This window comes from Mauremys reevesii, linkage group 1 (genome assembly GCF_016161935.1).
Source record: "Mauremys reevesii isolate NIE-2019 linkage group 1, ASM1616193v1, whole genome shotgun sequence".
Classification (NCBI taxonomy): domain Eukaryota; kingdom Metazoa; phylum Chordata; order Testudines; family Geoemydidae; genus Mauremys; species Mauremys reevesii.
Window position 1 is genome coordinate 7,653,089 of NC_052623.1, and position 15,292 is coordinate 7,668,380.

At 45.2% G+C, this 15,292-nt stretch overlaps 1 protein-coding gene across 1 annotated transcript; it reads left to right on the top strand.

Moving 5' to 3' along the window:
- Positions 1–8,397: 8,397 nt before the first annotated feature.
- Positions 8,398–9,234, top strand: LOC120395251 (putative olfactory receptor 52P1). Its single transcript, XM_039519453.1, has one exon. It carries the CDS (start codon positions 8,398–8,400, stop codon positions 9,232–9,234), a length of 837 nt encoding a protein of 278 aa, XP_039375387.1.
- The last annotated feature ends 6,058 nt before the right edge of the window (positions 9,235–15,292 follow it).

Consider the following 15,292-nt stretch of genomic DNA (forward strand, 5'->3'; position numbering starts at 1 on the left):
CTGAGAGCTGTGCAGAGCTAGGGCAGGCCAGGAGTCTGCCATAACCCCTGGCCTCAACTGCGCCATTGACCAGACTTTTAATGACCCACTTGGCAGTGCTGACCGGAGCCACCATGGTCCCTTTTCAACAAGGTGTTCCAGTCAAAAAACAGATGCTTGGCAACCCTAATCAAATAGCCAAGTTTTCTCCCTTTGAACTTCTATCTGGGAAGCAACCTTGAGGATGCAGGTTTAAAACAAAGAAAAGCAAGTACTATATACAACACACAACAGCATGTTCTGGGCAGCTTTTGCCTCTGACTGTCAGATGTGTGGACTGGAAAACAGGAGATGGATAATGGTGTTAAATATATTTAAAAATTGTTTTTAATTTATAAGGGGGGTCGCACTCAGAGGTTTGATACATGAAAGAGGTCACCCATACAAAAGTTTGAGAACCACTGAATATAGGCCTTCTCTTGTTTATGTTATGCATTTAGCAAAATTCTTCTACCAAACACCAACAAAGATCTGGGGCTATTTCTTAATTGAAGAATGCAATAGCATTATGTTCATTATCTGGGGACTTTGCTCTTCCATGTTTCTCTAAGCAAGTCTGGAAAACCTTGAGGCTGCTTCCCAGACATCAACTCTATGGGAGAAACCTTGGGGTCTTGAGGCATCTTCCTGATTCAGCTTTAATTCTCCCCCCATCAGTCCCCCCCACCCCACCATCACCATTTTCAGTAAAAGTCACAGACAGGCCACAGGCTTCTGTAAATTTTTGTTTACTGCCCATAATGTGTCCGTGATTTTACTGAAAATCTTAACTTTAGGAATGGCTGATCAACTGGTCTGCTCTTTGTTCCTGAATCCTATCATCACCAGGATGTACCCTTTGCAGCTGGAAGTAGCAGTTTCTCACCTATGTTGTTTGGTTCACCAGCTTTTGCCCTGGTCAAAGCCACACAGTAAGAAGTCCCAGTAGCCTTAGTGTTAAGAATGTTACACTTCAACGACTATAAAAGCAGCAAAGAATCCTGTGGCACCTTATAGACTAACAGACGTTTTGTAGCATGAGCTTTCATGGGTGAATACCCACTTCTTCAGATGCATCCGAAGAAGTGGGTATTCACCCACGAAAGCTCTTGCTACAAAACGTCTGTTAGTCTATAAGGTGCCACAGGATTCTTTGCTGCTTTTACAGAACCAGACTAACATGGCTACCCCTCTGATATTCAACGACTATGTTTGTCCTGGTAACTCACTGAGCTTCCTCTGAAAAAATCTCTCCAGGCTTAGATGCTAATGTAGGGTGCCTTGTTTTCAGAGGCTGGTGTAGGTTGCAGGATGGCATAATATGGTTTTCCAGTACTTCATTACAACATGTTGAGGCTCACTCCATGGAAAGCCGTACAATTGTCATACTTTCAGCTTCTGTGTTTTGCTGGAACCTCCACTGCTGCCCTCAGTTCAATTTGTGCTATGCGCTTTTCTCCTTTGTCACAAAACGATCCATTTCTCAGTAAGCTGTTTCCCATTGTAATCACACTGCTGTCATAGTTTCAAGTTTGTTTTGGCAAAAACAACGAGGAATCCTATGGCACCATAAAGACTAACACATTTATTTGGGCCTAAGCTTTCATGGGCTGTAACCCACTTCGTCAAATGCATGAAATGGAAACTTAGTGAGCAGGTATTTATACACATGCAAAGGTGGGTGTGTTACTTTACATTACTTACATTACACTAAGTACACATTTTGAAATGTAGCTAAAAGTTCAGTGGCTTTGGGAAGTAATACTGTTGCTTTGAATAGGTCCCGTGTCTCTGGATTGTAGCAATTTGGAGACAGCATTTACCATTTCCAGAATCTTCCTTCGGAGCAGAATGAGACAAACAGAACTAAAATTTTTCATTAATTTCTTTAATGCTGGAGGCTTGTTAATTTTAACGGCATTTTTTCTCAGGCGAATTACTTCTGTGGGTGTGTCTATTGTGCCTAAATACTGAAATCTGAGAGGAAGGAGTGACTCATACCGGTTGCTGATAAATTGTCTAGTCAATTCCTTGACCAAGCTTTCATTTATGAAATATGTTCTAGAGGTCAAATACAAAATCTCAGAGCCAAGATTCCGTTATGGAAACAGACACAAGGGTCTTGGTATTTTGGGCTACAGGCCCGCAACTCTGTTACTTCCCTTGTGTCTTTTGGTGAGATACTTTCTTGCAGGTACCCCACTAGGTCTGGGGCTATGTTCAGAAAAGTATCACAAGAATTAGTAAAAGATTAGAATACCTGATTATAGTGATAGACTGAAATATTTTAATCTATTTTGTTTAATAAAGATGGTCAAGGGATGACTTGATAACAGTCTATAAGTCCCTACACAGGGAACCAATATAAAATAATATGCTTTTCAGCCTAGCATACGGAGGTGTAAGAGAATACAATGGCTGGATGTTGAAATTAAAGAAATTCTGACTGGAAATAAGGTGTACATTTTTCAACGGTGAGAGAAATTAACCACTGGAACAATTTATCAAGGGTTTTGGTGGATTCTTCATCACTGAGAATTTTTAAATCAAGATTGGATGTTTCTCTAAAAGATCTGCTCTAGGAATAGTTTTGGGGTTATGTTATACAGGACTCTGTTATACAGGCTAGATGATCACAATGGTCCCTTCTGGCCTCAGAATCTCCGAACATGTCTCCAGGTGTCAGCTGGAGGCATTATCCCTGCAAGCTCATGCCTGAGCTTACTGAAGGCACTTTTTCTATTTGTGACTGTGTTGCATTTAACCCTCTGGGGAGAAAATCTCATGCGACTGCGCTGCCTTGGGAATGTATATTTCGCAGGGCTGAGGGATCCCATGAAGTACTGCATGGATGAACACTATAGCTGAGAAAAATAATGACTTGAGACCATAAAATCTCGACTTTGAGGAATAAATTGACAGCCCTCACCATGAACGACTAACAGGGCTGGCTAGTAAATGGCCCCAGAGCCAGGGCCGTCTCTAGGCACCAGCCTAGCAAGCAGGTGTCTGGGACGGCAAACGGGAAAGAACAGCTTCCCGGGCAGTCTTAGGGCAGCACTGCGGTGGCAGCTCCTCCAGTTCCCTCTTCGGTGGCAATTCGGTGGCGGGTCCGTCAGTCGCTCTCTTCCTCTTTCAGCTGCTGCTGAAGTGCCGCTGAAGAGGAAGAGAGGGATTGAAGGACTTGCCGCCGAATTGCTGCCGAAGAATGAAGTGACGCGATTGAACCGCCGCCGCCCAAGTGCCTCCAATCAACTTTTTTTTTTCCCCCACTTGGGGCAGCAAAAAAGCTGGAGCCGGCCCTTCCCAGAGCATCCTGGATTAACCATCACTCTCCCCGTGGCACACTGTTTCAGTCAGCTACCAGTGGTTCCTGCACGTGGCAGCTGTATTTATCTAGGCCCTCACATGTCCCAGAGTTGCCTGCTCTCATTATATAATGTGCAAACTTCTCAGCTTGTGAGTTGTTCCTGTGTAGCAGTCCTTGAAGCACCATGCACCATGTAACAAGAGAAGCCACACAGATCCCTGCCTTTGCATTTGCCAGTAGTGTGTGATAGATCTAACCATTGAGACATAGTCACTGATTGCCCCAAAGGAGCAGACGTGATGGGAGGCATCTCACCCCTTGCAGAGGAAGAGTTGTGGGGAATATGGGGCTGCTCGGAGGTTGTAGGAGCCAGGGATGAGTGAGGAGTGTGGAGAAGACACTGCGACCAATGTGCAGTTGGAATTGTGGCAGTTTGGGATGGAGGAGGAGAGTACGGACAGCAGGTCAGAGTATGATCAACACCTCAATATCTAGTGGGAAGCAGGTATCAAGTGCCAGCAAGTTAAAGAAGTACGGGCTGGATGAATGGACTGTAAGGTGGATAGAAAACTGGCTAGATGGTCGGGTTCAACGGGTAGTGATCAATGGTTCCATGTCTAGTTGGCAGCCGGTATCAAGTGGAGTGCCCCAAGGGTCGGTGCTGGGGCCGGTTTTGTTCAATATCTTCATTAACGATGTGGAGGATGGTGTGGACTGCACCCTTAGCAAGTTTGCAGATGACACTAAACTGGGAGGAGTGGTTGATACGCTGGAGGGTAGGGCGATGATACAGAGGACCTAGACAAATTAGAGGATCGGGCCAAAAGAAATATGATGAGATTCAACAAGGACAAGTGCAGATTCCTGCACTTAGGAAGGAAGAATCCCATGCACTGCTACAGACTAGGGACCGAATGGCTGGGCAGTAGTTCTGCAGAAAAGGACCTAGGGGTTACGGTGGACGAAAAGCTGAATATGAGTCAACAGTGTGCCCTTGTTGCCAAGAAGGCTAATGGCATTCTGGGTTGTATAAGTAGGGGCATTTCCAGCAGATCGAGGGATGTGATCATTCCCCTCTATTCAGCACTGGTGAGGGCTCATTTGGAGTACTGTGTCCAGTTTTGGGCCCCACACTACAAGAAGGATGTGGATAAATTGGAGAGAGTCCAGCGGAGGGCAACAAAAATGATTAGGGGGCTGGAGCACATGACTTACGAGAAGAGGCTGAGGGAACTGGGATTGTTTAGTCTGCAGAAGAGAAGAATGAGGGGGGATTTGATAGCTGCTTTCAACTACCTGAAAGGGGGTTCCAAAGAGGGTGGATCTAGACTGTTCTCAGTGGTAGAAGATGACAGAACAAGGAGTAATGGTCTCAAGTTGCATAGGGGGAGGATTAGGTTGGATATTAGGAAAAACTTTTTCACTAGTAGGGTGGTGAAGCACTGGAATGGGTTACCTAGGGAGGTGGTGGAATCTCCTTCCTTGGAGGTTTTTAAGGTCAGGCTTGACAAAGCCCTGGCTGGGATGATTTAGTTGGGGATTGGTCCTGCTTTGAGCAGGGGGTTGGACTAGATGACCTCCTGAGGTCCTTTCCAACCCTGATATTCTATGATTCTATGATGCAGAATAGCACAACCCTAATCTGCATCCATTGCTGAAATTTTACTGTATTCATATTTGATGCTTCCCCGATGCAGAGAGTTGATGAACTATTAGAACAGTTTGAGCTGCCAGATATAGACCTCACAAATGGAAACTGGCAAATACCTTTGATGCCCGAATGCTGGGAGAAGAAAGCACTTTGCATTGCATCAATTCAAGATCACATCATTTGGCCTCCACAGGGTGGCAGTGACACTTCAAGGGCTAATGGACTGGATATTACAACTGCCTGGGTAGTATGAATCATTACACTGCTCCAATTAATTGAAACAGGTTTCGGTCACATAACTTGTGGTGGCATTCCCACACATAGTGCATTACACACAGAAAAGAATGTCATCACTATTTGCTAGGCTGCACAATCAGCAAACTCCATTTGCCCTGACAATCTGAGCTCCTGGTATTTGTGAATCATTTCTTCACTCTCACGTGAGATTCTCAAGCTGAAGTTCCCCGGGTCTATTTTCTGCTCTTCCTACTGCTCATGGAGTCGAAGGAATTGTCTGGGAGTCCTGGCAACCTGATAATCCACAGGGACTGTACAGGGAAAGCATAAATGTCACTGTCCAGAACGGCGAGTGTCAGACACGTGAGATTCATACGCTGATTCTGCAACAAGAAAGTAGAGCCCAGTAAGGAGATTTCCTCTCTGCTGAGTGTTATTTTGGTGAGTTGCTTGTTCTGCACTAACATTTGTACTATGGGCTCAGGAAGGGTTCCAAGGTTCAAATCAAGAACCATCTGAGCAGGAATTCACCAGCATGGTGATTTGAATTGTTTTATTGTCAGACACACCCAGGGATTTGCCTGGCATAATTGGAACGATAAATGTATTGGAAATAGATCAGACTTTTAAGATCGGTTCCTCATGTCTTACTGTGTCCTCCTATCTGTCTCAGTAACTCTCTTTCTTTGGGTGGAATCTGCAACAAGAAAGTAGAGCCCCGAGTAAGGAGATTTCCTCTCTGCTGAGTGTTATTTTGGTGAGTTGCTTGTTTCTGCACTAACATTTGTACTATGGGCTCAGGAAGGGTTCCAAGGTTCAAATCAAGAACCATCTGAGCAGGAATTCACCAGCATGGTGATTTGAATTGTTTTATTGTCAGACACACCCAGGGATTTGCCTGGCATAATTGGAACGATAAATGTATTGGAAATAGATCAGACTTTTTTTAAGATCGGTTCCTCATGTCTTACTGTGTCCTCCTATCTGTCTCAGTAACTCTCTTTCTTTGGGTGGAATCATTTTTCCTCTGGATCGCTCAAGTTTTTCAATTCAGCAACTACACTGTGTTGCTGGGTAATACAGCCAAAGCCTCTGCAGTGGGTCTCTGTGCTACCAGAGAGTTCACAACACGAATCGCGTACACGGGAGTTCAGACAATGGTCAGATTCTGCTGTCACTTTCTGCCATCAGTGGATCTCTGCTTCAGGCTCATGCAGCACCCTAACACAATGGTGCTCTCTGTAGCAGGACCTGAAGCCGTGATTATCGCAGCTCAGAGCCAAACGTTAAATAGGTTAAAGGAGAAATCTTGGCTCCATTGAGATCACCCTAAATCCACATCTAGGAACTTAAACAAATGACCTGTTTACACCAATCATAAGCCTTCAGTGACTTCAACTGGAGTCGTCCCATGGCTTCTAAGGATGAGTGAGCTCATTTGAATGAAAGAAGAACTGACAGGAGAGAAGAGTTGCTAAAATCTCAAACTCACAGGCTTAGCGGTTCAAACCAATTAGGATAAACAATATTTTCAGGGATAGAGAGGGATCTGCTCTCTCCATGCCCCTGCATCTCTGGTTCTGGAGAGGACGAGAAGCACCAAAAGGGTGTAGAAATAGAAGCATGTTTCTGGCTTAGAGGAAACAAGGCAGTGCTAGTTATCTCACCGAGGGAGGTCCAGGAATGCACAGTCTGTGTGTGTGTGTGGCCTGAGGGAGTGCGGGGAGGAGGGTGTGACAGTGAGATATGCTGTCTCTCTATCACAGTGGTAGGGAGTCCTGAAACCAGGCAAAATATAGAATTCACATCCTTCCTAATGCACAGACCAAAGAGGCGTTGAGCTCTGTTGAGCACAAAGTCATAGCCCAGCATGACAATCTCTGTTTCCATAGCAGACACTTGGCTCCTTTCCAACATAGGAATGGCCTTGGGGGTCAGAGCTAGGGTCAATCTAGTCCATTTTCCTCTCTCCGATGGTGACAGCCCCAGCTGCTGCAGAAGGTGTAAGAAACCCAGGAGCAGTGGATGGGGACGGTGACTTGACCGTCATGAGGCATCATTCTAACGCCTAACCGCTAGAGATTGGCTTGTACCCTGAAACACATGGGCGTAGGGGCTTTCCAAAATATTTATTTAGCTGTAAGTAATGTAACTGGATACTCACTATCCATGTAAATGTCGCAATCCTTCCTGATTCTTGCTTATCTCGTGACCTCAACTACCACTTGTGGTAAGGAGTTCCTCAGTCTCTTGAGGCATTGAGTGAAGCAAACATTCTTTTTTTATCGGTTTTGATTTTGCCATGTTTCAGTATAACTGAATGACCACTTGATCTTGTGTTATGAGATATGGAGAACACAGTCTCAATCTGCCCTCCAACAGTCAGTATTTTATAGACTTTTCTTGTGTCCCCTCTTATTCGTCTCCTTTGTAAAGGTAACGACCCCAGTCTTTTCAACCTCTCTCCATATCAGTTTCCAAAGGCCCTTGATCATTCTCATTGCCCTTCCCTGAAACCCTCTAGTTCTGCAATATCCTGGGTGAGAAGGGTGCCCAGTACTACACAGAGGAGACCACAGGAGGGTGAAACATTGACTGACTGATCTCGTGACACTGTATTTGCTGTATGATTTCCCATCCCACTCCTCCTAGAGCTCAGTGTTTTTCTTAGTTTCTGCCCATGCTTGCACTGTTAGCAGGGTTTCACGGAGTTGTGTACCATGATGCCCAGATCCCTGTCATGAGCTCATACAGTTAAATTAGAATCTTGTAAGGTGTTAGGCAAATACATTGACATAAACACTGCAGTTATTAACATCAACATTTATCTGCCATCATGTTGCCCATTGACCTGGCTTGGTTAGCTCCCTCTGAGGACTTCTCTGGACTTGACTATAACTGAAATAATCTCTATAAATGTTCCCATCTACTTCTTGACCCCTTTCTAGACTGTTAACATAGTAAATATTTTATATTTCACTTTATTATTTGCTATAAAGTGTGTAACCCCTTGCTGTGCTTCACTCTCTTCATAGGCACATTGAACATTTCTGAGCTCGATCAATCCATTGAGAACTTCATGGCAGCTTTCAACCTCACCCCCTCTGACCCTTCAACATTCATCCTAATGGGCATCCCTGGCCTGGAAGCTGCCCACATCTGGATTTCCATCCCTTTCGCTATGTTCTACATTGTCGGCCTGTTGGAAAATGTTACCCTTCTGTTTGTTGTAAGCAAAGAACAGACCCTGCACAAGCCAATGTACCTGCTGCTCTGCATGCTGGCACTCACAGATATCGCCACACCTACTTCTGTCGTGCCAAAGGCACTGTGTATATTTTGGTTCAATTTGAAAGGTATTACTGTGGGGGGCTGCCTTACCCAGATGTTCTTCCTTCACACAGTTGCTGTTATGCACTCAACCATCCTCGTGACAATGGCCTTTGATCGCTACATTGCCATATGTAACCCTCTGAGATACGCCACCATCCTCACCAAAGGACGAATAGCTAAGCTAGGATTTCTAGGTTTGATCAAAGCTGTTCTCTTCATTCTGCCTATGCCCCTTCTCCTGAACACATTGCCATTCTGTTCCAAACGCGTTATCCCCCACACGCACTGCGAACCTATAGCTGTGGCGAAGATATCGTGTGGGGATATTACAGTCAACAGGATGTATGGCTTAGTGATAGTGTTTGTAATTGTTGGGTTAGACCTGATGTTCATTGCCCTATCCTATGGTCTAATCATCAGGGCCCTCCTCAGAATATCCTCCAAGAAAGCCTACCAGAAAGCCCTCAACACCTGCACAGCCCACATCTGCGTGATGATTACGTATTATACTTCCGGGCTCTTCTCCCCTCTCATACACCGGTTCGGTCAGGACATCGCTCCCCATGTTCACATCCTCTTGGCTGACCTCTATTTACTCATCCCCCCCATGCTCAACCCTATTATTTATGGGCTCAAAACCAAAGAACTTCGTGACAAAGTGGGAAAATACACCTGCAGAATGTGATCACCTGGGACATTGAATTTAGCCTGTGTTACGAGAGGGAGAAAGGCGATCTCCTTGATAATCAAGGGTGCTCTGTCCCAGTTTGGCTGAGCTCAGCATTGTGTGGGATTCACAGTCTGAGAAGTTCCTCACACCTAATCTCTCATCACTCCATCACCCAGCACTGCTCTCTCCATTGCTGATTTCCCTCTCTCTGACCATCCCCTGACCTCTTTCAGCATGACCCATTAGCCTCAACCCCCTAACCCCCTGTCACATGGCTTTTCTTTAACTCTTACATTACCAACTCTTAGCTGCTACTGCAGCTTTCTGATGCAAGGTGGATTTCCATTAGTCCTTGCATGAACAGGGCTCTTTATCAGTTTGATGAACGGAAGCTGCAGTTTGAGATAGGCAACAAAAACTTTGAGAAACTATCATTTGTACAGTGTTATGATGAGTGACATTTACCTGATTTTTTTTTTACTTCCAATCCTTAAAGAAACCTGGAGGATAAACCAAATAAAGACTGACTGTAGCAAACTAATTCAACACAAAATGTGGACACTGACTACCATCCCTGAATGCAATTAGAAATAAATACTATAATAATGCCTTAGTTGTTTTTCATTACAAATGTTTTGGGCTACTTTGGGGCTTTTTAATGCCATTTTCTGATTGAAACGCCTGCCAACTCTCAGTCGGGATACAAGTACCAGTATTTTGAATTTAATTGTCATCTCATAGGTGTGTTGCTAATGTGAACAAACTCCTGCTGGGGCTTGTAGCTTTTTTTTAAATCAAATCTGTAGTAGGTGTGTAACAAAAGCTTTCATCTGTTACTTTATGTATAGACAAATCTGTTAATAAAACCCCTTTCTTTGAAGAAAGCGATGGGGCTACTTTCAGGTGAGCTGTTAAATGACTTTGGGCTTCTAATGCAGTGGAATTCTGGCAATCCCAGCCAGACCCTGCAGCACTGCAGAGCTGAGGCAGAGTGGGGAGCTGCAGCTGGAGCAGCACAGGAGAACGGGTCCTGGGTCAGCAGAGACCAGCAGCTCCAAAGGAGCCAGGGCTGAGCTACAGAGGGGAGCTGCGGGGCCAGAGCCAGGATAGAGGATGCCGGCCGTGCCACAAGTATCACAGCAGCCGAGAGCAATGAGCAGCTGGGGAGAGCAAGGTAGGTCCATGGGATGAGGGCCCAGCAAAGGGAGATGTCGCCCGACAGGAGGGCTTTCAAGGTCTGACTCAGGGATGGGGATGGGACTTGAACCCAATGTGAGGGCAGGTGCTGGGAAGAAGGGCCCTGCCACCTAAAATCTGTAGGCTCTGCTGGCCTTCTGTACCCGTGGGTGCCACTCGCAGTATCTTGTGGGTATCTTCATTATACAAACTCCCTCCCGCCCCCATAGCCATCTATAGCAGTGGAATAGCTGACATGGTTACTCTTTCAATTATCTTTGCTGGGCACAGCAATCCTCACAGGCTGTCTGAAAATGACTGAAGGCCAAAGGCAGAAATGATACAAATAGTGGAAAGTGTCTTTGGTATGTGTGATAGGTGCTGGTCTGCCAAGGTATAATGCTGCACCTGTTCTACTTAGCTCATGATGGGAGAAGTTCCTTTGCAAATAGAATCTCTAAAAACTTTACAGGTTTTTCTGTTTTTAAATGATAGCTGGCATTGTGGGGCCTTGTAGCAGAGGCCTGGGCTAAAATAATCAAAACTTTGCAGCTATAAAGCAAAGTTAAGTCTGAGCAAGAGGCAGCTCACAGAATCTGTCAAGAACAGGGCTGATATTGCAGAAACACACACTGCTAAGTAGTGTTAGATATAAAACTATAGACACAAACACATTCCAGGAAGGTGGCACCAGAACACCTCTACACCAAACACACTCCTCAATGAGAATAGGAACACGCTGATCCATCTTAAAGTTAAGGTCAGGGATAACAGCATAATGGATGGAGATGTCCAAGGTAATGTGCAGTCCCTGGATACATCAATGGTTGACACCCTAATACTTCAAAGGGTGGCATCCTGATACACCAGGAGCAATATGTAACTAGTTCGTATTGGCGTATAAAAATGTATCTCAGAGGACGTGTCTTTGTCTGGCGTAGGTGATAGTGGAAAGTCCTGCCACTAACTGAGCTAGTCCATTGCAACAGGCATACACGTGTTAGTGTATCTGTAACAATTGAGCAGGGCATTAGGACCACACTTCACTGTCAATAAACCTGACCAAATCCCTTCTCTAAGAACTGAGTCTGTGGATTTATTGGGCAGCTCAGTTGGAGCTGGCTGTATGGGCTATCTGGCCAGAGTCAGTACAGCACACAGCAAGAACATACACACACAGCCAAACATCTGTCAACAGTGCCCAATATGTAACTACCAGAGAACTGGTCCAGCTCATTGAGGCACATCAAATGGGCTCAATTGGAGTTTTGGTCTTCAGCCCTTGGAATCAGTGTCCAGGGTGAGCCTGGCTCAGAACCCCATCGAAGCATCAGAACCTCAACAAGACATCAAATCCCTCCCCAACTGCCACCTGTGCACCCGGGCGTGTTGTTCTCAGCACTGTAAACCTAACAATAAACCCCACCAAACCCACAATTCCCCCACGCAGCAGCTGCACACATGCTGAGTGGGCAAAGGAAACTGTTCCAAGAGGCGCTGCGGCAGGCTGGATTTGGGGGAAGCATCATTTCCACATTATACCTAAAACCCTGCTAGCAACAAAGGATTCATCTGTAGAATCCATGGGTCTGGAGCGGGTGCACGACAGAGGCAGCCAGGCATGTCACTGATGACCAGCATGGGCAAGTCACCTTGTGTAGTTTAGGCAGAGCTGCTGTGGCGCGTGCCCAAACCTCTTGTCCGTATTTTACTCCTCACAAGTAAAGAAACACCCGTTAAAGCATCAGAGAGACTTGGAAAAGTACCAAAGCTCTCAGATTCTAGCAGAGACTTTAAGCATCTGAGGTGGATCCTGCATTGGAAGAACAGAACTTGGTGATTTTCCATAACACTTGGATGATCCACATCCCATCTCAGGAGGACACAGAGACCCCTGGACGGAGGATTCTGAGGCAAAATTCTGTATAACTCTCCTCTACGCTACCCCATGTCCTGCACCTCAGCTTCGCTCTTTGCTGGAGCCCAGGCCAGTGCTCTGTCTTGTCAGGATTTTTCAGAAAGTGTTTCACAGAGTGAAATTTTGGGGCTATTGTATGTAAAACCCTGACAAAGAGATGTCAATTGTTCCTAGTCAGTTTCAAGGAGAGAGAACCATACATCTGTTAATGGAGATTCCCTACATCCTACTAAGGAAGGAAGAATGGATGATGGTAAAGTACAAGCAGAATCTGTTGAGAAACAGTCAAAGGGAAAAATTCCCATAGTGAATGGCAATTAACATAGGGTAGGTTCAGAACTTAAAATAGTGAAAGAACAAGTTAAAATTTACTTAGCAAGTTAGATATATTCAGCAAACCAGTGATTTTCAAACTATTGTACTGGTGACCCCTTGCACAAGTGGTATAGAGAAAGTAAACAAGGAAATATTATTTACTCCTTCTCATAATATAAGAACAAGGGGCCACTAATCAAAATTAATAGGTAGCAGGTTTAAAACAAACACAAAGTATTTTTCACGCAACACACTGTCAACCTCTGGAACTCCTTGCCAGAGGGTGTTGTGAAGGCCAGTACTACAATGGGGTTCAAAAGGGAGCTAGATAGATTCATGGAGGATAGGTCCATCAATGGCTATTAGCCAGGATGGGCAGGAATGGTGTCCCTGGCCTCTGTTTGCCAGAAGCTGGGATTGGGTGACAGGGCATGGATCACTTGATGGTAACCTGTCTGTTCATTCCCTCTGGGGCACCAGCCATTGGCCCCTGTCAGAGGACAGGATACTGGGCTTGATTTGATCTGACCCAGTATGGCCGTTCTCAGATTCTTATGTAATAGTGACATAGCTGGGCCCAGGATTACTGGGAGGATGAACCAGTCTCATTCTGGTCACTTAAGACTGGGGCTAGGGTGTCCCCACTCTGGGGTACTCTCTTCACACTGGATGCTTCCCTGACCCACTGAGCACTACATTAAGTTCAAACCAAATATATTTTATTAAACAGCAACTGTAAAATAATAAGAAAAAAATGGGAAAGGTTCAAGGTAAGGAGGAGCCCTGGTCTGTGAGCATAGGGACATCACAAACAGCTGTCCCTGGGATGTAAGGAAAGTTCACAGCCTGTTCCTCACACACCCCTGCCTCCTGCCCAGGCCCTGCCTGCGCTGCATGAGACTTGCTCAAACAGTGGCCACAGGCCCTGACGGTCTAGGTGACAGGACTCTTCTCCCCAGCAACTGCCTGCCCCATAGCCACACTTCCCAGTCCAGCCTTCAAGGGCCTCTTGTCTGGTGACGTCTCCCTGCCCGTGGCCCCCACCTTGCTCTCCCCACCGCTAATTGTGCTCGGCTGCCATGTTACTTGTGGCACGGCCGGCATCCACTATCCTGCATCTGGCCCCACAGCTCCCTGCTATAGCTCAGCCCTGGCTCCCCGTTAGTGCAGCAGGTCTGTGCAGACCCAGCTCCCAGTTCTGGTCTGTGGCAGCTCCCCACTCTGCCTCCAGCCCAGCTCTCCTTCTGGGCTCCTTCTCACTGGCCCCTGTGTTTCTGGCTGCTGCTGCTCTGCCTCCGGCTCAGCTTGAGGTGGTTTGTCAGAATTCCACTGCATGTGTAGCCCCAAAATAAGGTGAAAAGTAACCTAAGGGTAGACCAAGCTATTTCTTGAAACAAAGTTTGTTTGTTTTTAATTCAGACATTCATCTATACATCAAAAAACAAATTAAAGCTTTTCATTACATACCTACTACAGATTTGATTTTTTTTTAAAGCTGCAACCCCCAGCAGGAGTGTGTCTACATTAGCAACAAATATGTGAGATGACACTAACATTCAAAGTCAAAACCCCAGTACTTGATTGTATCTGTTTGACAGTTGGCAGGTGTTTTAATGAAAAAAATCCTGTAATAATAGTGTAAAAAAAGCCCATCCAAATGAGCCCAAAATATATGTAGTGTAAAAACATCAATGACATTCTTATATTATTTGCATTCAGTGAAAAAGTCACTATATTTTTGTTGTTAAAAGAGTTTTTTAAGACAACAACATTTCATCCTTGCTGGTTTTTAGAAGCAGAAGAGAATCTCTGCTCTGTGCAAACGTTTCTTCCATTGATGCAAAGTCTTCACAACAGATTTTGTGTTGTTGCCTGTATGCCCTAAAATGAGGAATGTTTTCTAAACGTTCCCCTTGCATCTTGTTCGTAGGTTTTTTTAATTTAATCAGGTTCCTGTGAGAAAACATTCTTTCACCTGCAGTGTTGCTAAACAATAGAAATAGCAATGAAGCCAAGCTGACTAAAGTCATGGATGCAGCTGGGGCTGCATCCATGGGTTCGCGACCTTCAACCCAAAACTGCTCATCTTGGCTGTTCTGAATATGAGGCCAGTGAGCCATAGGCAACATTCTTCACCACCATACAATGACAGGAATGAGATATCAGCCAATCTAGGATGTGAAAGACTTAGTATTTCGAGTGACTCAATCACCTGAACATTTGGTGGCAATCTCTATATCATCTGTTTCACAAACTGTAAAATGAAAGGTTGACACCTACTATTCACATCTTGGACAATGGGAATGGTTTGTGTAGTTTTAAATTTCCAGCTGAAAGCGAATCCAAAATCAATTGTGCCAAGTGTTAAGCTTTGGACTCCCAGGCAATGTTATAGTTTAACACAGCAGTCCCCTGAACACATTTTTGAGAAACCCCAGCAGGAGCAACTTAAATATTTCACTCCAGGCAGTGTCAGGAATCAGTCAATGGGAACACAGCAATTTTGTCTTGTCTAACACTGCAGTTGATTAAACTGAAGCACACACAGACATAAGCAATTGGTTTAGAATAGTCTGGAACTGTACTGAGTAATTAACAGCAGATTTGCAATGGTCAGTTGCTCAGCTGCTGGGGTGAAGGGTGTGAGGGAAAAGGTCTCTCAAG